Source organism: Cygnus olor, chromosome 16 (genome assembly GCF_009769625.2).
Source record: "Cygnus olor isolate bCygOlo1 chromosome 16, bCygOlo1.pri.v2, whole genome shotgun sequence".
NCBI classification, from domain to species: Eukaryota; Metazoa; Chordata; class Aves; order Anseriformes; family Anatidae; genus Cygnus; species Cygnus olor.
Window position 1 is genome coordinate 2,035,167 of NC_049184.1, and position 22,207 is coordinate 2,057,373.

At 50.9% G+C, this 22,207-nt stretch overlaps 1 protein-coding gene across 10 annotated transcripts in view; it reads left to right on the top strand.

Annotated features, from left to right (window-relative positions):
* Positions 1–22,207, top strand: part of ZHX3 (zinc fingers and homeoboxes 3) — a 51,690-nt gene that overhangs the window by 23,028 nt on the left and 6,455 nt on the right. For 6 of the 10 annotated variants that reach the window (XM_040576237.1, XM_040576235.1, XM_040576239.1 and 3 more), the window contains exon 3: positions 18,751–21,683. In XM_040576237.1, the coding sequence (XP_040432171.1) occupies positions 18,914–21,683 (2,770 nt within the window). In that variant the 5' untranslated portion in view covers positions 18,751–18,913. Of the gene's footprint in view, positions 1–7,029; positions 7,208–12,405; positions 13,175–14,058; positions 17,277–17,798; positions 18,325–18,750; positions 21,684–22,207 lie in introns of those variants that run through there. The other 4 variants (XM_040576243.1, XM_040576244.1, XM_040576236.1 and 1 more) reach the window with 4 other exon arrangements.

Here is a 22,207-nt window from a genome sequence, read left to right on the forward strand (position 1 = left end):
GTCATCAGCTACTGCCGAGCGGCTGCCTCTGCTCATCCAGTGGAGGAGAGATGGGAGAAAGATAACTTCAGTTCCCACAGTCTTTTACCCTGAGAGAGACACTTCTCATTAGAGCAAGTGTTTGCGTGCAGCAGAACAACGTGAAGAATTCACCACTTGAAGGCTTTGTGGAGCAGGGTTGTTCTTTACCCATTTAATTTTCTGGTGGGTGTTTTATTCTGTAACAATCTCGGTGGCGGCCAAGTTCTCTCTCTTTTATTTAATTTAATTTTATCTTATTTTTTCTGTTGAGCTGACAGACTTTGGTGCCCCTTAGGAAGGTGATGGCTGGGGCTCTGGACAAAGCTCACGGATTGCCAAGCAGGTGGCCGTGTAGCTGCGAGGCTGTTTTGGGAACCGACTGCAGTGGCGTGTGTACCTCTGCTTTCCTCTTCACATCTGCCCACTCAGGATGTGTAACTGTGAAGTTTTCCCGACTAGCAAGTCAGTTTTTTCCTGATGTCCTTGCATCCCTTCCCTTCAGCTCTCCCTTCCTACTCCGCCCAGAAGAGCTGCTCTGTTTCTTATTGACATAGCTGCTCGGAGTTTGTATACAATTTGAGTTGGACAAATTAAATTGCTTGTACACAGGGAGATTGAGGCCACCAAATGCTTAAACACTGCATAAACTTCTTGGCTAGACCCATGCAGTTTTGACCCCCCCACCGAGCAGCCTGCATTGTAGTGCATGGAAAAGAAAATTCCACCTCGTGCGGCCCTCTCCAGGCCTGTTGCCTCACGCTTTTACTGTTTGTCATCAGCTGAAAATTACCTGAGCTCTGTAGATACCCAGATGTGGTTTGACTGTCGGTTGTATTAGAAGTGCATCTGCCTGCTGGAAGGTTTTGTCTTTGCTGCTGCTTGAGGTGCTGGAGCTGAGCGGGATTTGGGGCATGGGTAGGGGTGATGCTGCCGCCTGCCCCGTGCTGGCCCCAGCCCCGCATCCCCAAGGCAGCACGATTTTGGCAGTGCCACTGGGATGCCTTGAGGCAGCTCTGCTTAAGCAGGGTACCTGGAGGGTGTGGAAGGCATTACCAAAGGGTTTCCACTTGGGAACTAGGGTCTGCTTAGAGCCTTGGGGCTGAGGGGTGTTGTAGGCTCCAAGCAGATTTTCTTTGGGAAGGTGAAGAGTTGCGCCTGTGGCCCATAAAAACCCAGATAAAATGCATTCAGTCTTTGTTTTAGCAACACAGAGACTGACCGCACACCGGGTTCAAGGTGAGGCCTCGTGCAAAGGGAAAGGCTTTTTGGTGACTGGAGCAGCACTAGGGCTGTAACACTGCTTCATCCAGAGACGTGCAGAAGTATTTATGAATGAAGATGCAAACACGAGGTGAAACTTGCCAACCGGTAAGGGCTTACTCATGGGAGGCCACCCTTCAAAACGAAGTGATTAACTGTGAACCAAAACCAGCCTCTTATCTTGATCTGGAGTCTTAGAAGCACTCTGGTGGTGGTGGGGCTGTCTGCAGCACCGAGGGAGTTGTCTGCTTCGGCATGCTGAACACGCCGCAGCTTTGATTTTATTTCCACGCTGCAGCTTTGATTTTATTTCCAAAACAGCAATTTGAGCGTGTTGGGCTGGAGTGGAAATTCACTGTGCCAGTATAATTCAGCATAATCTCTGTATGCAAACTAGGAGGGTTTCTGACGAGAGGTGATCTATTAGAAGGATGATTTCTGATAAATAACTGGATTGGGACTCGCAAGTCCTGGGTTCAATCTCTTGCTTTGCAGTAAGCTTCCTGCGACCTTGGCCGAGCTGTTTAAAATCGCTCAGTGCCTCATTTCCCTTTCTGTAACCTGCCGGTAACAGCATTTCCCTTCCAGCCCAGGAGTGCTGTGGCAGTGGGAAGGCAGTCAGAGCCTTTTCCGTGGTCAGCGAATGAAGAGCCCAGAGCAGAAGGCCCAACCATCTTATGGGCCTTTCTTCTGTTCTCATGGGGAAAAGAGAATAGGATGATCCATTTAAACAGCTTTATCTCACTTTGTGAGAACCTGCAGCTTCCTGCACAGCCACAGACGTGCTACAAAGGTGTGTGCTCCCTGAGCGTTCCCCAGCATCGCTTTTTTTTTTTTTTTTTTTCCCCATTAGCTTTAAATCAACGGCCGGTTTTGGTAGAGCAGGTTTCTGGTGCTCCTCTGACCTCTGCGTGAAGTTTTCCTTTAAGGTATTCTTCTGCTTTTGCTCCCGCACTGCCTTTCTGCTTTAGGCCCTGGTGGATGCTAGGGAGCGGTGATGGCTTTGAGGACAGAGATGCTGGCACCTGGAGCTGCTCCCCGCTGGAGCCCACGGGACTTACCTCGGCCAGACCCTTTTTCCTCTCCATGCTTGTTTCCTCTTTTCTAGAGTGGGGTTAACAGTGCTGGCCTTCCCTGTTACCACTTCCCAAATGGCAAGAGCGTTAGGTTTCCCAACATCCCTGAAAAGTGGGAGGGCAGGGGAGGCAGGGGCTTGCTCTGGAGCCCCTCGGTGTTACAATCCAAATCGCTCCTTCTGGTTCTGCAGCCGGGCACGATGGCTTGGGCCCGCCGTTGAGGAGCCCACCAACGCAACCTAGCAGCAGGCTGTTAGGAATGTAAGTTGGGGCCAGCTCTTTCATCTTCGGTGTATTTATCCTGCAAAGATGTTATCGTCTGTGAAAGAGGCATGGCCCAATAGCTGGGAAAACTCATCCCTTTTGGAGAGAAGCTTGGCTTTCATCTCAGCCCTGCCTGGTCAGTGGAGGGGCACTGTGTACCCTGTGCTTCTGCGTGTCTGTGGCAGCCCTTCCCAAAACCCCAAACCCTTTCCTCTCCAGGGTATCTTTGCCTGAACTATTAAATAGTGCATCGCTGTTGGTGTCTGCTCGGTGCTGTGAGGCTGGGCAGGTCCGGGGCAGGGCAGCAGCTTGGGACTGCTTCCTCCGGGGTCTGTAACCCTCAGGTTAGGGCTTTGGGGAAAGTTGGAAGCTGTTACCTAGGTGGCGTGGAGATTTTGGGTAGGTCTTCCCGTAGGTTCTGCCTGCAGCCGGGAGGGGAATCGAATCCCCAGTATAGGGAGTGCACTGTATGCAAGCACTTCTGCAGTCTAACCTTCTTGGGTTTTATGATCCTCACCCTGGGACACATACGTGTAAGGCTGTAGACTTCACTACATTGTGGGTCTTTTATTGGTTCGCACAACTTTGTGTGCTGGGGAGGTTGAGCTTCAAATTGGCATGCGTGTGTTTAGAAGTAAGATCCCACAGATGTGCCTTGTGAGAGCCTTCAGAGCCCTCTTTTAGGGTGCCCTACAAGGAGGGGCTGTGGGGAGAGGCTAGGCAAGTGTCCCTTGGGGAAAATCTGATGTGCCATGGCAAGAACTGACGGCAGAGGAGGGGAGCGATGAGGAGGTTAGCTGCAATTTCCTAATGTTGATGGATTCCTGGGGTACTCGTCCAGCACACCCGCATGCTCTGGGGGACACAGGCGTTGTGTTCCTCACTGTAACTTGAATATGAGCAAGGCTTGGTTGGGGGGCAGCTGGGGTCCCGTGGGACCATTGCTGAAGAACGTGTGTAATCGAGGAGGTGTGTAATCTTCACAAGCAGCTTTTCACTCACCAGCACTTGCCAGGTGTGATGAGGCTCGAGCCCAATTTAGAAGGGGGGAGAGGATGAAGGGTGCAGATGGGAGCCGCTGGCCCTGAATTCTGAGGGCTGCCCCTAGTGATGGCGAAGTCCTTTGGGTGTGAAAGGAGATGGTCTGGAAGGGACTGAGGCTGTGACTATAGCTCTTTGGTGTTTGGGACGGTGTTGCAAACCGTTTTTCCACCTGTCACTGGAAGGTATGTACAGTTTTATGGCATTAATCCAGGGTGAGTTCGTTTAATGAACCTCTCGATTGTTTTGCCTAACGCTGGCCACTCGAGTAAGCAGCTTGATACAAAGGTTTGCGTGATTGATCTTAAGGACATTGCCCTTGCAGGGTTTGACTGTGAAGCTGCCTTGTGTGCTTCTGAGCTGACTGGAGACGCATCCTGCACACCGTTAACGTTTCTTCCCCTTGTTCCCCTGATATTGCAGACGTCCATTCACTTAATCTCTTCCCGGCAGGTGATTATGGGCTTGTATATGGGAGGAATTCCTGCTGCCCTGAGCTTTATCCAGCTTGACACGCTGTCGTTTTGCTGCAATATCATTGAGGTGCTTCCAAGTCTGCTTCTCTCCCAGCCCAAGGAAGAAAACAATTGCCTGGAGAAACAGCGTTGGGTTGTTGTTTGCCTCCTTTGTCCACGGTGTCTGGATTTTTATTTTTTTTTTCACAATTGGCAGTAGCTAAATAACTTCAACTTCTGGGCTTTCAAACTCAAAGCGGAATTAAAATGAAGTAACATTGAACAGCTTCGGGACAGTAACTGAGAAAGTGACCCATTCTTGTGAAACATAAGTGCCGCAGTGTGTTTTTTCACGGTGTATTTTGTGCATCTGTTTTCCCGTTGATCTGCACGACAGCCGGGGTGCCTCCAGCTGCCACGTGGATCTGGGGGAGCGCGGAGCTGCGGCTGCAGCTGCTTGGGATTGGGGTGCCCAGGCTGCCCTGGCCAGGCTGCAGCCCCGTGGCCTCCAGCACCTGCACTCTTCTAGATGGACGCCTCTACAAAATGTCCCAGCCCTGGGAGCCAGGACTTCGGGATGAAAATCTGTCGGGCAGTTCCTGGGTACGGTCTCAGCAAATGCTCGTCCTGCCCCAAGCACTGAGAAGCAACGGGTTGCACGCTGCAGCAGGCAGAGCTGTGCTGGGGTTTGGACGGATCCTGTAAATTCACCTTGTCTAGAAGCGTGCCTCCATCTCCCAGAGCGTGGCTCTGATTTGAACTGCTGACCTAGAAACGAACGGCTCTGTCATGCTGTTACCAAGCCCCTGAGCCAGCCCGATTCCTTTATTTGCAGACAGCCTGCTGACACAGCGCAACCGTTATTCTGGCGTTGTGGTCCCCTGTGCTGACTCCTCCCGCAGTTTGGTCTCTCGTGCTATTTTCCGAGTTATGTTGAACAGAGTTAATAATTTATGCTATGCCATTCATCCTAATGATGGTGGGGAATGTTTTAGACTGCTGTAATGAGACTGCCCTCCATTTCTCTCCGAAGAAGAAGTGAGCCTTTTGGAAAAAAAAAAAAAGGTCTTTTTTGCTATTCCCTCTTTCTCTGAGGGAATAGCATAGGCTGTGATGCTTTGGGTGCTGTAGATTGGGATTTTGCAATGAGAACTTTTCCACTTTCACTTGAGAGGCTGGGAAATTCTAGACCCCTGAAAGAGCTTTTCTCCAAGCTAGCTAAATCAGTTCTAATGAAATGAGAGCTTTCAGATAGGCAAAGTGATTTTTTAATTGACTCTCATTTCACTTAATTCCCTGGTTATTCCCTTATTCCCCTCGAAGGACGTTGTTTCTGTCCTGCATCCCATCTAGTCCAGCTTGCACAGTTGTTTGCAAAGGGTGGGATGGTTTCAAGAGGACAAAATGCAGCAATCAGCTCTCATCTAAGCAGCATCGTGATAGAAAACAGGCACAAGCCCTTTCTCTTTTTTCTCCCATCACTCCCCCTTGTCACCTGTCTGCATGTCTGATTTGGGCAAATAAACCAGCTATTAGTAAGCTCTATTTGCTGTTGTCACTGGGAGGGGTAAAAAGTCCTGGAACCTGCCTGCCTTTATGGCTTTTTTCTGTTTTTTTTTTCTTTTTTTTTTTTCTTTGTTCTCTCTTCTCTGGGCAATTCGTCTGGATTTTTGAAAGAAGTATTACTTAATGGTCTCGGTAAATTACACAAGTGGCCAAAAAGCCGTTCTGAATCCATGCAGCAGGAGTTTATAGGAAACAGGCTTGGTACTGATAGGAAGCCTTGCCTGCCTGGTTAAAAATTGATGGACACTCTTTACTCTGAGTGTCGGGATGGACCAGCTGTCCTCCAGCGGTCCCTCCCAATCCTGGTTGTTGTGTGTTTCTGTGACATCCACAGAGGCCCGAAAATAGGAGCTCAGGAGATGAGCCGGCAATGCCGCTCAGCAGCTGCCTTAATTCTGCAAGTGGGGCTGCACAGAAAAAGCATCACGCTTTCGAGGTGAGCCAGTACCTGTGGGGCCGAAACCAAGATTTCTGCTGCTCTTGGCACTCCTGCGGGCTGATACCATGGGAGCGAGACCCAAATCCCACACGTAGTGGGGCCTGTGGGGTTGGCATGTCGCTGTTAAAACCCACAGCTGCCTGACTGTCTGCTGCTACAGGCGATGGATGAGCTGATAGCAAGAGGTATGCCTCTCTGTGTCCGCGTGAACAGAGAAAATAGTGAGTACTTAGAAAATACAGCTGTTGGAGATGTACTAATAACTTCACACTCGGTTGCACACACAGAAAGTGGGGCTTTCCTGATTGTGATCTGTATGTGTGTAATTTCAAAACCTATGGCAGAGACCTGAAGACAGGTTCTGTATGGCTTGGCAGTAATTGGGCAGTATTTGCATAATGATAGTAATTTCCTTGTTCTCATTTCCTAAATTTGGTTTGCAAGACCATGCTGAAATGTGACTTAGAGCTGTAAGTATTTCTCTCTGTTGGCGGTTGGAAACGAAGTGTTAGCTGTGACTACTTACAGAAATAAGTGTTCAGTGTTAGACTAAATTGAATAATATGGTGGTGTTCATATCTTAATCTTCCAAATAGTGCTCTTAAACTCGCTACAGTGATGTCTGAAAAGCTTAAAAATAATAAACTCTATTGTATAGAGCTTTGAATACAGAGTGGAGGCTTAGTGATTGCTGGCAGTTTGTGGGTATAGTCGCTAATGCATGGCAAGGAAGCAATTCTTCCAGCACGCCTGAATTTCTTAACCGAGTTTCCTCATATTAAGGCCTTGTGATCAACAAATTAATTAGTGCATCAATATTTTGAATAAAGGCTCGCAGGAAACCTCAGTCCCCGAACCAAGCCCCTTTACGCAGGCCGTCATACCACCTTAAAACACCTCTCATTTTCCCCACGTGGCTGCCAAAAGCTGCTTGCATCCAGCAGCTATTCGGTAGCATACGTGAAGTGGGCTGGTGAGCTCATGTTCCACCCAGCGAGAGGCACCACCAGCTGACTTTCGGCAACGAGCTGAAGTCCTGAACGAGCCTCGGCATCTGATTTTTAGCCCATGTTCCCTGCAATAAGGTAACGAACCAACTCCTAACCTTCTGCCGTGAGAATAGTCAAACTCCTGGTGATTTATTTATTTTAATGGTATCAGGAATTCAAAAATTGGGGGCTCTGGGGAATCAAGAGTCTAAGGGAGAGCTTGGAAAAGAGGGTTCTGGCTTTGCTGATTCTTCTCGGAAGATGTCTGTGTTGCTCTGCATAATTCCCCTGCATCCTTGTGAATGGATTTTTAAATAAGGAGTTGCAGAGGGCAGCTTCGGAAATGGCCGGTGAGACCAGCAGGCATGGTTTAAAAATCCAGCAGAAAAAAAACAGAAGGGGGAGGGGAGGAGGACGTGATTTGTTTATCACAACTGTACTTGAAACTAATTTTAAATGTCTGTCTTCAGAGAGTAAGGAAATTCCTTCAGCTTCCAGCAGTAAATAACTGGGATGCTTTTAGCTCACAGCTGACCTACAGAGGATGGTGAGCTTTCAACGCAAAAAATAATTGCCTCTCCATGGATAATCCATTCCAAGTCTTGTTAAACAGCCGGAGGAAGTGAAGAATCCTGACAAGCACGGTTCATATCACAACTAACCCTTGAACTTTGTTCTGTTTCTCTGCCTGCTGCCCAGAGTGGCTTGACAAATGGTTTTGAACAAATCTAGTTTTCAAACCAAAGAGCAGGTGACAGGGATTGCTTTTGGCTGGCAGGTGCTCAGTTGGGATTCTGGTATCTCCAGCCCATGGAAATCTAGAATGAAATCCCCAATCCATTTTTCTCTTGGTGCCAATCCTAAAAGAGGTAGTGATTGTTTTAAAGAAGGGGAGAAGAAAGGCTGTCTCATGTGAGCAATCTGGGGTCAGTGAATGAGGGTTTGGTGGTTGGGCTATATATTTCTCCATAACCACTCTTCTTGGTGGTGAAGTACCTGATGCTTGCCGTGTTGCAGACTTCTGAAGCTCAGCTTCCCATCAAGCACCTCAGCAAAGGCTTTGGCCATTTGGAAGCTGAGCTCTCTGAATGATCTGGCCCGCTGTGTGCCAGCAGAAACTGTTGGGAAGTGGGGACTTCTGGAAGTCTTGTCACTTATGTAGGTACTAAAAAGGAGCCGGGCTCTTTTTGAAAACTGTGTTCCAGCTGAAGGAGCTGAAAACTTGCCAGTCTGGCCATATGCTTCTGAAGTTCTTGTGGTTCAATGCTTTGGGCCAGGATGTTGGCTATTTAAGGCAATGGAAGAAAACCCTGTGCCCCTCTTGCACAGTAGGTATGTGAACTCAAAGCATTAGGACAATGATGACTCTAGAATTAGATGGTGTCCCTAATTTCCCTCTTCAGTTTTAAGTGGATGCAGCATTCTTCACTTACAATCTCAACTGTTGTGTTGCATTGTTGTATGGGGTTGAACATCTGCCCCTTCCAGCCACAAAAGTGGCTGTGTTCCAGTGGCGGGTGGTTTCTTTCTATTCAGGGATCCTCTGAGGCCTGGAAAAGCTTAAGCATTAGGCATGACATACTGTCAGCTGCTGCAGAGCCCCTTGGCTCCTCCTTTCAACATCCGCAGGACCAGAGTAGGCGATTGTGGCTCACCTGTGCCCCACACCTGGCACAGACTCTGGCACTGCCGAAGGGGGAGCGGGGCTGCAGCAGAAGCCTGGTCGTCCATCACAGAAAGTATTTGTGGTCCCAGCTCCCACAGGAGGAGAGGGAAGCTCTGTTGTCAGCTCCTCTTAGCGAGGTCTTGATGCAGAAGGTAACATAACCCAGAAGTTGGAGTTTGAAGACTTACCAAAGCAGAAAAATTGGCTTTGTCACCCTCCGGTGATATACTTTTAGGTAGCTGTGCCCTGTGGGGCTGCAATTCTACCGCTTACCCTTTCGTTGCTTGCAAACAAAATGAAAACGTGGCTTGGAGTCCAGGGAGGGCAGTGCTGCTGGGAGACTGGGGCCTGATCCTTTGCTGCTTGTGCAGCAGCCCTGGGCTCACCTGTCCTGCTGGGTGGCAGGGAAGGGCGACGGGGAACAGCGGCAGCGTGGGCCGGGCCTCTGCCAAGATGGTGGGCCTCCACCAGACAGGCCTCTGCCGGGATGGCGGGCCTCTGCCAAGCTAGTGGGCCTCCATTAGACAGGCCTTCACTGGGATGGCGGGCCTTTGCCAAGATGGTGGGCCTCCACCAGACAGGCCTCCACCGCGGTGCTTTGCCCCACATTAGGAATGGTTGGGGTGCTCAAGCAGAGCAGGGAATGAGCTGCCAGTCCCCCGTGCGTTTCTCAGCGTAGTATGTTCTTCCCCCAGCATTGTGCTGGTGATTGACTGGTGTTTTCTCGGCAAAAGCCTCCTGAATATTCATTTGGCTGATGGGAGATGAGAGTATGGTAGCGCCTTGAAATCAGCTTGGGGAGGGGAAGCAAGCAAAACTGCCTTTTTCTCGCTACTGTTGCTACTCGAACTGTGTCAAATACATACTTCACACTGATAAATGATTGCAGAGACCTGATCCTACCCTTGTAAAGCAGAAATTACAGTGCTGGCATACTTGCCATCCTCATTCAAAAGCCCATTCCTCATTATAATGACTTTATACATATTATTTCAGCTCAAAATGCCATTTCTCTTCTCCCCACCCATTTCCTTTACTGGCTGTGACATACAGGAACTACACCCATGGCTTGACTAGCCTCTCCTGACCTTTTGTAACTTGGCTCCAAACTCATTTTTTTGGGTCTTTTGCAAAACACTGTCAGAAGGGAAAAATCCTTTGTTAAAACACAGCCAACTCCTGCCTCAACGTGGAACAGTTTGTTCTGCTGAAAGAATGAGCCAGTTCAGTGAGCAGAAAAACATTGCCATAAACCAGCGTATTCAATAAGCTGCAAAAGCGATCGGCTGCACTCTGCGTCTGAAAGGACAACTCTGAAGCGGGATCTATGGGGGGAGAAAAATCCACGATCCCGACCTGCCAGCCCTGTTTCCTTGCTTTCAGCTGAAGCGTTTTGCAGCTGTCTTTTTGGTTATAGCAACTGTAAGTGGGGAAATGGGAGCTGATGGCGAGCCAGAACACAACGCAGCTCACAGAGCTAGCATATTGCAAAAGGGCATGGGGAATGAAGTAATCCAAAAATGCTCAGCTGGGAAGGGGATGCGGTGCTGTAATAGTCCTCAGTCGGTGCTGCAGATGATCAGCTCCAGCACCCCACATTTGGTGTCTGGTGCTATTTAGTAGCTCAGTTTAGTCCTTCCCACTCATGTCCCACATCTCATTTTAAAATCTGGACCTTGGAGTCCTTTACCCTACACTCAATTTCCCTGGAATCGCTGCCCTTATGTGGCTGCTCAATAACTGGTGATCAGCCTGTCTTCAGCAAGCCTTTCTTCATTGCACAAGAGCCTTGGATGCTTGGTGAGAAAACTGTGTGACCCTCTAGCAGGCTTTTGTTTTTGTGGTCCTGCAGTGGGATCATTTCAGTCACGAAATAAAAGCTGATGCTGGTTTTCTTGTAGCAGTAAATGTTGTGATAATGCCTAGAGCTGTGGTTCCTGAGCTCGGGGTGGTGGCCCCCCAAATAGGGTCACCCATCTGGAAGTGGATGTGCAAACCTGGAAGTGGGGTTGTGAGCAGAAGTGCTTGGGAAATGCGGTTTAGCGGCTTCCCACAAAATGACTTGCCCTGGTGCTGGGCAGTCTGCAGCTGTGCTGAGAGCACAGCGGGCTTGTGTGCTTCATCTGCTCTCTTGCCATAGGGGGCTTAGGCCTGTGAACGCTTCTTCAGTTTCTCCTAGCATCTCCTGCTGATTTAGAAGACTCAAGTATTTTTGCCAGAACCATAACAGTGACCAAGCTCTAACTCTGGTTCTTGTTTTGCTTTGGGAACCATGAGTCTTCACTCCAAGATCCCCCAATTCTTGGCTTGGAGCTCATTGACAGCTTCCAATAATAAAAATACAGAAAGGTATATTTTAGTTCTTAATCTGTCCGTTTTCACATGGATTCCAAAGAGCTAACTCTACCAAAGCTGATCTTGCTCTGTCTAAATGGTGATACTTGACAATAATCTCTACACATGCAACTCTGGACATGATGTGGCAGAATATTGCCCTTCTGACCATGTGTGGCCATTTTAGATGTCAGTGATCAAGCAGCAATCACAAAGAGATCCCTCTCACAATTAAAGCAAAAGCAGACCTCCTAGAGAAAGCACAAGGGACTGAAATCAGAGCCCCTGTACACTTGCAAACATGACTGGCCCTGCCTAGGCACAAGCCAATCTGCTGGTATTCACCAGCCGAGTGCGAGGTGATGGGGGACGCAGATGCCGATGAGCTGAGGGACTTCTTGAAGCCCTGTTAATGCTGTGTGGTGTCCTCTGCTGGTAGCGCTCACCTCAGAGCTGGCTGTGTGGATAGACGATTGTCTGTCTGCTGGATCGTTTCCTCTGGGGCAATGCCAGGAATGTTTTGCAACATGGACAAAATGTGAGGATCGAAGCTATGCGTGGAGGTGGGTCCCCGGGACGCTGGGAGTGTAAACCCTGCTGAGGTAGTGTGACTTGGAGCAAATCTGTAATGAAGCCTGCATGCTAAAAGAGATTTTTGTTTGAAGATGTCAAGGGTGTGATTGCATAACGTTTATTTGGTCCTTGGTCAAATGGATGGGAGCAGAGGAAAAAGAGTGAGTGAATTAGTGGTGGTAACGTTCACACAGAAGCACGCAAAGCTCGGAGGGATGATCATTGGTTTTGTTTTGATGTGTGGTGTGTTTTTTATTCCTGACGTTCTATTGAAATATAGCACACAGGCTTGTCTCTAAGGGGGGCACATTGCCAATAGTCTAAAGGTTATATTATCCTAGTGACCTATTTTTATACTCTAATCGCGTTCCGTTTCAACCACCCCTCTCTAGCCTTCCATCTCGCTCGGGTTTGTGCTCATCTGAAAAAAGCTGAGATAATTACCATTAGTCCCTGAGTGCTAATGGAGAAAAGCAGCCTCTACCCAGGTAACGAAGACAAAGGCAAGTTGCTGCTGTTCTGAAAGTACGAGACCAATCCGAAAAGGTAGCTCACAAATCGGTGATGACTTGAAACAGGTCAGTGCAAAATGCGGCAGGGTAGAGGAGAGGTCTTCTCTTACAGGCGTGCTTTAAATGGAGAGGTGCAGCAGCTTGTAGAAGGACGAAATTTTAATGAATAGCTCTGTTTAACTACCCTAAATGAAAATGACGCTTTTCTACTTCAGGCCTGCCAAGTAATGGAGAATGACTGCGATTGTTCAGCCAGCCAGCTTCCATTGCCTGTAAACTGTGCGTGCCTTTGCAAAGCCAGGCGTAAGCTACAAAGCACCCCGAACAGTCGGCATAAAGAGAAATTGTTCCTTAGCACAAATGTTGACTATGCGATGCTGCTGGGAGCTTGAAACTGCTGAAATCGGTGCGTGTGTTTGTACATTTGCGTGGCACCGAATAATAAGATATGAAGAGGCTTTGCTTGTCTCGGGCTGCTGCTGTTTTACTGCTCGTGGCTCTCCCTGTTGTTGCCGAGCGCACCTGAGCGCAGCAGCGATCTGTGCCCAAGGGGAGAGTCTCATTAAGTGTTCCCTCACGGGATCTGGCAGTCCTTTGTAGGGTTAAACCCCTGCAGAATGAGGTGCGTGGTGGTCTCGGTGTGGGCTCTGGGTGGCAGAGAAGTGGTGGGCTGACTGCCCCCAGGCAGGTGGTACCTATAGGCGCACACCCTAGGCGAAGGCACGGTGTGGAGATGCGCGCTGCTCACCTGGGTGATGCTCTGGTGCTGGTGCTTTTAGGCTGCTGGAGAAGATCTATGCCATGAGCACCCTTCCAGCTGCAGGCCTTGCAGTCCCAGGGATGCACAGCCACAGACCGGGACCGGAGGAGCTCCGCGGGCTCCGTGCTGCCTCGCAACCTGCCCAATCCTGCCTTTTCTTCTCTGATACAGAGCCACACTGGCACAGCTAAAAGGGACATCCCGTCCACGCCCAGGAGGTGAGGCGTGCTCTGAAGAGGTGGGCTCTTCTCTCTGCGTCTGTCCGTGCTGAACGCAGGAGTACTTAGAGAGGTCTTTGCCAGTCATTGCCACGTGTCCATCCATGTAGCATGTCCCCGGGACGGATGAACGGGGTTTGTCTGGGTGGTGCTGCTGCCGCACGCCCTTGCCCCATGCTTTGTTGTGCTCTTGTTGTACTCAAAGCCCGTGGCTCCAGGGCTGTGGAGAGGAAGCCCTGGTTAGAGCTGTCGTGGGACAGACCTTCACCTCTTCTCCTCTCAGCTGGGAACTACAGGAGGCTCCAGCCTTCCCCTCTCCCGCCAGCCCAAGCAGGGCATGTTTTGGCAATAAGCTGGATAATTAATGTAGCTGATGAACTCCTACATAATTTCTCATGAAGGGAGTCGAAATGCAAAACAAATGTTAATGACTAACCCAAGAAAAAGAGTCCCAGGACTGCCGTGGCTGGTGGCAGCAGAGGGACTGTGCCCTCGCTGCCGCACAGACCTGGTGTTCCCTTGCCCTCCCAAACGCCCAGGTAAATGCACCCAGTCCCAGCTCTGGCACCCGGTGCTGTGCTGTGCTGCGGGGTCCCCGCTCCGAAACGCGCCGGGATCTCCCTCTGGGATGCTGGGTGGTGGGAGGGGGAAGGCAGCTCACCCCCCGGCGTCTGGTCGCTGCCGACAGCACCGGCTCTGGGTTGCTGACCTCCAAATTTTTGTACCTGCCGTCCTCTGCTTGCTGATTGCTGGTGGAAAGGTGAGGAGTCCACAGATGACTTCCCAAAGGAAGGATTGCATCTTCCGGGCCTAGCTGCAGGTAGGGCATAAAGGGAAGGGGAGAAAACACTCAAATGGCAACTTTTTTTCCTTCTTTAATTTTTTTTCCGTGTTATGATATCAACCAGGGCCTGCAGAGTTTGAGCTGAAAAACAAGCCGCTTTTATTTGAAGTGCCAATATTGTGCTTGGCTCCCTATGAGACAGAAACATCAACTTTGTCCCTGACCTGGGGAGTGTGTCTGCCTGCCTAGCAGGCACAGAAAGCGTTGAGAAAACTGTTATTTTACTTCTATTTTGGTGTTGATCTTTTTTTTTCCCCCTTTAACCGAGCACTTTATGCTTCGGCAGAGCTGCGTCCAGCACCGGAGTCCCCACGGCAGGATTTTGTCATCCGGGACGTCGGTGGGGAGCACGTCCCTGCTGGGAGCATCGCTGGCGTTTGCTGGGCTGGGGGCAGAGCTGCTGTCCCCGTATGGGATGGGGGGACCACAGCTGCTGCGGGGCCGTGCGCTGGATGTCTTTTGATGCCACGTGGTGGGTTTCCTTGTTGTTGTTTCTAGGCGAGGTTTGCAAAAGGTCACAAAATTAATCTTCTAACTGGGGACCTTGGCGCTGCGCAGAACGAATGTTTTGCATTAACAACCTAACTCATTAATTCACTGAAACATTTAAAACCAAACCAGTTGTATCCAGCCAAGCTGGAAAAAGCTGAAAGTTCATACTCAGCAGTGCCGATTTCGAAACCTCCCTTTGTTAATCTCTGCAGAAGTAAATTTTCTGAAGTTGTTAAGCTCACTTTGACCAGTCTCTTGGCATTGTTTTCCTCGGCAGACCCAGAGCGGCTCTGGGGCGAGCTGGTGGCGTGTACCTGGGCCTGCCGTTGGGACAGGAGCTGGCTGGGATGCCTTATGGGGGAACACTTCGAGCAGCGTTTGGGGTTCAGGGCTGGTCAGAAATGCTGTGCCGTGTTCACAGACAGCAATCCTGAGTTTAACATTTTCCGTCTTCCTTCTCTGTTCCTTCTTTCCCAGTCGCTAGGGGTGTTTATATCGCTGCCCAGCACGTCTTGTGGAACCACAAGCCAACCTGAGCCACTTGTCTGGCTTTGTGCCTGCCTGGTGCAAAGGTGCCAGGGGTCCCCCATGTCGCAGGACCACGTGCGTGGGTCCCACCTCAGAGGTTGCATCTGCCCCCAGTCCCCTCCTGATGCTTCATTGAGAAGGTGGCTGTGCCTGCAGCCCATTTGTTAGTTCCCTGCGAGCATCTCGGGTGCCAAATCCATTGGACTCTGCCTGAAGTCATTTTTCCTTCGAATTTCCAGCAGCAGGTTTAGGTATGCAGGTCATTTGAGTGGTGGCTGCTGTTCGCTATGCTACCCCTCCATTAAATTAGCAGGTGTCGATTAAATAGGGATCATCAGTTGAGGCACGATCCCTTTTTCTTCCTGTCAGCAGGGTGGCTGTTCCATGCAGCTCATCTTTCTTCCAGTTAATCATAAAGTAATACGTAGTAAATCGAGTCCTTCACACGTGGCTGTGCAAATTGGTCGGAGACATTCGCAGTGGTGGTATACTGAGTCCCGCTGTAAGGCTGGTTGTTAATTGAGTAATTTTTCTGCCATTAATTTAACCTATCCGTTAAACATCTTTGCTTGTTTCAATGACAGATCAGTGAATTGTACGTTCTGTTATATATTAGTGGTGTATTAAAGCATTAGTACATTCCAGAAGGTGAGCAGTGAATAAAACCTGCTCTTAGCATGTGGTTATGCAACTGTTCCGTGGAAATGAAACGGACAAACAGTACACTTGATTAATTTTTTTCCTAGTAAATTGGCACTGTGATTCACTTCCAGCTAAATTTGCAATCTGTGTTCTCAGGTGGCATTAATATTGGAACCCCAGCAGGAGAGCTGTGTTGGCTGGTGCTGCTTTGATTGCATTTTTAACAGAACTTGGAGAGAGCACTGAGCTTGATGCAAATGCGCGGGTAAATGAAACGCGGAGCTTTTAGGTTCTCTGTAGGTGGGTCAGACCGTTCACATTTACCCCAAATAATTCTGACTGCATGCTCTGAAGAGGCACTCCGCTAAAAGGGCACAATGGGGGGCTTTGTGCATCTCGATTGCTCTGTATCAAATTCTCCCCGTCGACAGATAAAAACAGTCTTTCTGTGGTGAATCTATAACCACAACATAAGATCCATCTGAGACGTGAGCTGTCTCCAGTAACAGCGATGCTGGAACTGGATCTCCACTGGCCGTTTGCTGGAAACCAAAGACTTTGCAAAGTGCCCAGCAGCTTCTCCCTGGCCTGCGTGAGAGCTGCAGGATGAGATTAAACCAGCATCGGTGCAAACCTGGTGCAGTAAAGGAGGGGAAGGCAGCTCTGCAGATCTCTGTGCAGCAACAGAATTCACTTTTACTGCTGCCTCCGTGACACCAAACTCCTTTCAGCCTTTAAAGCTATATTTTGTAGCCTTCAGGCCGTTCTCATTGTTTTTTTCCTAATTGACTCGACTTGGAAAGGTCATCATACCCTGCTAGATTGTGTAATATTTAACTTAGCATCAAAAATGAGGATCCTGGGATTGGTGTCAAATTGATGCTGTTCCCTGCTGAATAGCAAAGCCCATTCATAGTCATCCAAGTATTCTGCTTGCTAATGCTCATGAATAACTTTCTGGCCCTCTGCAGAGGGAAAGACTAACCACGAGAAGGTGGGATAAGAGCAGCATAAAGCAGGTATTGAGCGCATGAAATTCGCACCGTCTAAATCCAGGTCACAGCTTTAATGCTTTTTTATTTATAGATTTTTTCAAGTTATAATTTCTAGCTTTTCATGAAGCTTTAGCATAGCAAACAGTCTTTTCTGACGCCAAGTTCAGTGATGACTAACGCTATTTACAGGGCTGTTTTGTAATCTCAGATCAGCCCACAGTAACGGGAAGTTACGTTTTCCCATCAGTCTTTTAAATTGTGCCGGAGAGTTGCTGAGCCCAGAATTGCCCAGCCGGGCTCTCCTATTTGCAAGCTGACATAATTTTTTCCAGAACAGCATTTTAAAAAATTTCAAATGAAGTTACAGAGGTCAGATCATACTTCCTCAGTCTGATTTTTGCTTTAGGATCTTTCATTCCTCTGGTCTAAAAGCTACCAACAAAAATAAGGCAGAGTCGCTCTTGCATAAGCACCACAAAGTCATTTTCCTGGTCTTCATTTCTCTGTGCATGGGGTCAGCTCGGCATACCTGACATGAGAGCTCCGGGTGCACAGCTGCTTTAACTGGTAGGAGTTGGCTCTGGGGTCATCTGGTAGGATGGTAAGTTGTTTTTTTATAGTTTAAGTTTTTACGAGTGTTTTTATAAAGCTCCCTCTCTGTTATTGTAAATCCCAGGAAAATCTGGCACGGAGTCTTTGTAACGCGAATCAGTGCATCCATGTGCCTCCGAGTGACCTCGCAATCTGGAAAAATACAGTTTTATCCGAGCGTTTAGAAGAAGGAAAAAAAAAAAAGCAGAGTTGCTGTAAGAAAGGTTGGTGAGGGGGTTAAGGCAGCGGCGCTGCTCGGTCAGACGTGCCTTCCCTGTCGTCAGGACCCGTCTTGGCAAGTGCCTCCTGGTGCCAGCGACAGCAGCCAGCTTCACTGCCCTCGGGTCTTGAGCTCAGGCATGGAGCATCCGCTGTGCAGATTGCACAACCGCAGCAGGCCAGCGGCACGGCGGTGGCTAAAGCTCTTTTGGGGGCCTTACCTTCTCTTGCAGTTCCAGCCAAAGACCCAGCAGATGCTGTTAAAACAATAAGAAAATGTGCATGGCGTGGGGAGGGAATCTCAGAAATGATTTGCTGGCTTCCTGAGCGAGGATGGCTAAAATACGCGGCTCCAGCTGCAGCCTCGCTGCTGTCTGCAGTGCAGCTCCAGGACTTTCTGCACGCAGAAGCCTTTGGCACGGGCATGGTGCTTCGAGCTGGCAAGCAGCTTTCCGACAGGATGGTTGGAAAGTGCCGATTTTGAAGAAATCGCAATGTTCTGTGGGAGCATGTTGATTTTCATCCGGTTTTTCTGATGGGAAGCAGGCAGGGGCTGGGAGCCCGGCGGGCACCCGGGCGTGCAGGGAGCCGGGGCAGCGCTCTCCCCGCAGCAGCACCGGTGCTGGGGCTGGCAGGGCATGGCGAGGGGACGTCCCAGCCCGTGTCCTCCTCAAGGGAGAGTTTGGTACAGGCTGTAAAATAGGCATCGCACGGTTGCACTGCGTAGCTGGGAAAATCGCTCTTGGTTTTGCTGCTCGCTGCGTGGGAGCGTGTGAAGCCGAGCAGCGGATGGGAGCTGTGCACGCACGGCACCGCAAATACCTGGCATTCTTTCGCAAGTAAGAGATTTGGGGGGAAAAATAGCCCTGAGATCTGCCTTGCGACGTCCAGCGCTGGTGTGGGTGGAACTGGCTGCTTCGTGGGCTTGGGGGTAGAAGGATCGAGCTGGAGGAGGGGAAGGGAGCTGGGGCTGCGAGCTGGAAGGGGAGAGCGGGCTCCAGGGAGCAGCTTGGGGGGAAGGAGTCGTGTGGTCAGCTTCTCCCCGCTGCCACGTCACAGCTGGCTTCTGGCTTTGTGTGTTTGCTTTCTAAACAGGTAATTCACAGACTGCGTGTATGAAAATGTGGTAAATCCAAGGTCAAGTTGAATTTTTCCAGCAAGAGACACTGAGAATGATTTGTTGAGTGAAACAGTTAAATAGCAGGATAGCTGTGCTTTGTCTCATGCCAAGGGAACTAACCCCTCCTCCCTCTCCTTGTCCTCAGGTTCAGTGGTAAATATGAACATTTGTCAACATTCGACAACAACTCCTTGGGACATCATGAATTTGCTGGAATCTAGACCACAGAGCACTTGCAATAGCGCTTTTTAAATTTTAATTTAATTTAAATTAAAGAAAAAATAATCTCATCGGGATTAATCGTAGTGATGGCTAGCAAGAGAAAATCCACGACTCCCTGCATGATACCAGTAAAAACTCTGGTGCTTCAGGAGACTGAGCTGGAGGCTGCAGAAGACGATCGTGAAGGAACACAACAAGATGCTCCCGCAGAAGGGCCGGCAGCCAGCGATGCTGGTGCCAGCAACAGTGGAGCCTTGTCTAACGGGCACCGCGGCATTGCCGAGGGCGATACTTTTGTCTGCAAGTATTGTGACTTCGGATCTCAAGACGTTCACCATTTCTTTGCGCACCTGGACTCTGAGCACTTGGACTTCAGCAAAGACCCCGCGTTTGTGTGCGTTGCGTGCAACTTCCTGGCGAAGAGCCACGAAGGGCTCTCGCAGCACAACGCAGAGTCGCATGCTGGCGAGATGAGCTTCGTCTGGAGGCTGGCGAAGCAGGACAATCGAACAGCTGTGGAGCAAAGTCTTTGCGATGCCGCCAGCAGCCACGACCTTCCGGGAGAGGTCCCCGAGGAAGTAGTGGATGGTCAATCTGAAATTATCATCACCAAAACCCCCATCATGAAGATAATGAAAGGCAAACCCGAGGCCAAAAAAATCCACACGCTGAAGGAGAATGTGTCTGGTCAGTTGGGCGGAGAGTCGGAGACAAAAGACGGAGAGCCTTCCTTCACGAACGGGCCTGTGCCGGTCAGCCAGCCCACCGCGAGTTCGACAAAATCATCTCATGTAGTGAACGGCTCCATCCTCGGAAACGTGCCTGTTCTGCCAGCGGGTGTTGCCCAACTTGTTTCACTGCAGCAGCAACCACCCTTGCACCAGCAGCTACCTACATCCAAGTCCCTTCCCAAGGTGATGATCCCCCTGAGCAGCATTCCCACATACAACGCAGCCATGGACTCCAACAGCTTCCTGAAAAACTCTTTCCACAAGTTCCCCTACCCCACAAAAGCTGAGCTCTGCTACCTGACCGTGGTGACCAAGTACCCAGAAGAGCAGCTGAAGATCTGGTTTACGGCCCAGCGGTTGAAGCAGGGCATCAGCTGGTCGCCGGAGGAGATAGAAGACGCCAGGAAGAAGATGTTTAACACGGTCATTCAGTCCGTGCCGCAGCCCACCATTACTGTGTTGAACACGCCGCTGGTTGCGAACCCCAGCAGCGTCCCGCATCTCATCCAGGCCACTTTGCCGGGCCACGTGGTGGGGCAGCCGGAGGGCACGGGGGGACTGCTGGTCACACAGCCCATAATGGCCAACGGCTTGAAAGGCACCAGCTCCTCCTTCACCCTGGCGGTGACGACAGTTCCCAAGCCCCAGCTGGCGGCGCAGCACAGCACGGTGAGCTCCGGCAATGCCTCGGCCGTGAAGGTGGTGAACGCAGCCCCGTCAGTGCTCACTGCCTGCCCCGCCATATCCTCGCAAACCTTCCTGGACCCCAACATCTACAAGAACAAGAAGTCCCACGAGCAGCTGTCCGCCTTGAAAGGCAGCTTCTGCAGGAATCAGTTCCCCGGCCAGGCTGAAGTCGAGCGGCTGACCAAGATAACTGGGCTGTCCACAAAGGAGATTCGCAAATGGTTTAGTGACAGGAGATACCATTACAGGAACATGCGAGGCGGCAGAGCCATCTTTCCTGGAGACAGTGCACTCGATTCTCTGCCCGAAATACCCTTCGACGTGCCGCCCAAGGGAGCGGAGCTGACGTCTACAGCTGCGGCCACGCCTGTCACCCACCACCCGACGCGGCGGCAGGCCTGGCACCAGACGCCCGACTTCACGCCCACCAAGTACAAGGAGCGCGCGCCTGAGCAGCTCAAGGCCCTGGAGAGCAGTTTTGCACAGAATCCTCTTCCTCCAGATGAAGAAGTGAATCGCTTGAGGAGCGAGACGAAGATGACACGGAGGGAGATCGACAGCTGGTTCTCGGAGAGGAGGAAGAAGAAGGTGGCGGAAGAGAACAAAAAAGCGGAGGAGGCAGTTCAGCAGGAGGAAGAGGAGGCTGAAAACGGCTGCGGGGAAGGAGAAGACTCCTCAGATGACCTGAGGGCCTTGAGCGAAAACGGCTCGCTCGATGCCTCTACCAACAACCCAAACTCGGCAGAGCGGAAAGTGAGCCCCATCAAAATCAACCTGAAGAACCTCCGGGTGACAGAGTCCAATGGGAAGAGCGAAGCGCCAGGCATCGCCACGAGCGAGAAGGGGGACGGCGGCTCCAGCCGGCCGCCCACCCCTCCGAAAACCAAACTGAACTTCAAAAAAACCGCCCAGCAGCGGCACTTGCTTAAGCAAATGTTTGTGCAGACGCAGCGGCCGACGAACCAGGAGTACGACGCCATCGTGTCCCAGACGGGCTTGCCACGGGCTGAGGTCATTCGCTGGTTTGGAGACAGTCGGTACGGCTACAAGAACGGGCAGCTGAAGTGGTATGAGAACTACCGGCGCGGCATCTTCCCCCCGGGCCTGGTGGAGGTGAGCCCGGCCGGCAGGGAGGTGCTGGAGGACTACTACAAGCAGCACAAGGCGCTGCAGGAGGACGACGTGCCGAGCCTCTGCGAGCGCGCCCAGCTCAGCGCCCAGCAGGTGAAGGTGTGGTTTGCGCTGAAGGCGGAGGAGGAGACCAGGGGCGCCTCCGAGGATGCCTTCTCCAGCACCAGCGAGCAAACGGGAAGCCAGAAGGGGCCGTACGACGCCTGCTCAGAGGTGTCGGAGAACAGCGAGCCCTGGGAGCCAGGCGGCCCCGAGGGTGGTGCTGAGCCCCCCGGTGCCCCCGTGCAGCCGCCCGCCGCGCAGCTTGGTAAGGACCCCTGGGCAGTTTGTGCGAGGTCTCCGCGGGCAGGGTTGGGTGAGCACGAGGCACTGAGTGCTCTAGGTGGGGGTTTGGTGTCCAGGCTTGCTATTTGGGCTTTAAATAGGGGAAGCAGTGAGGAACCCCCCCAGGTTCCTTCAGGAAAGGGGGAAAAGAGGGTCTGGCAAGGTGCCACAAGCTCCCTTCTGAAGCCAAATTCTGGCTTTAGGAGCAAAACCAGTGGGAGTGCCCCCTCCCTTCACCTGCCCTGGGGGAATGTGGCCCTTGGGTTTATTTGTAAAAATATTTATTTGTAAATATTTGGGAAGGAAGGGGTCTGGCTGCTGTTTCCCAGTTCTGCCCCCAGCTTCTCCCACGTCTCCCTCTGGCCCCAGGCAGCACGGTTAGCCCGTGGGTGCTCTCGCTTCCTTGCCTGTGCGGACAAAAGCCTCCTCCCTTCCCTCTCCTGCTGCCCACTGCGAGCTGCTGCCGGCTCTCCAGACGTGAGCGTTGTCATTTTAGCAGGGCTTGGG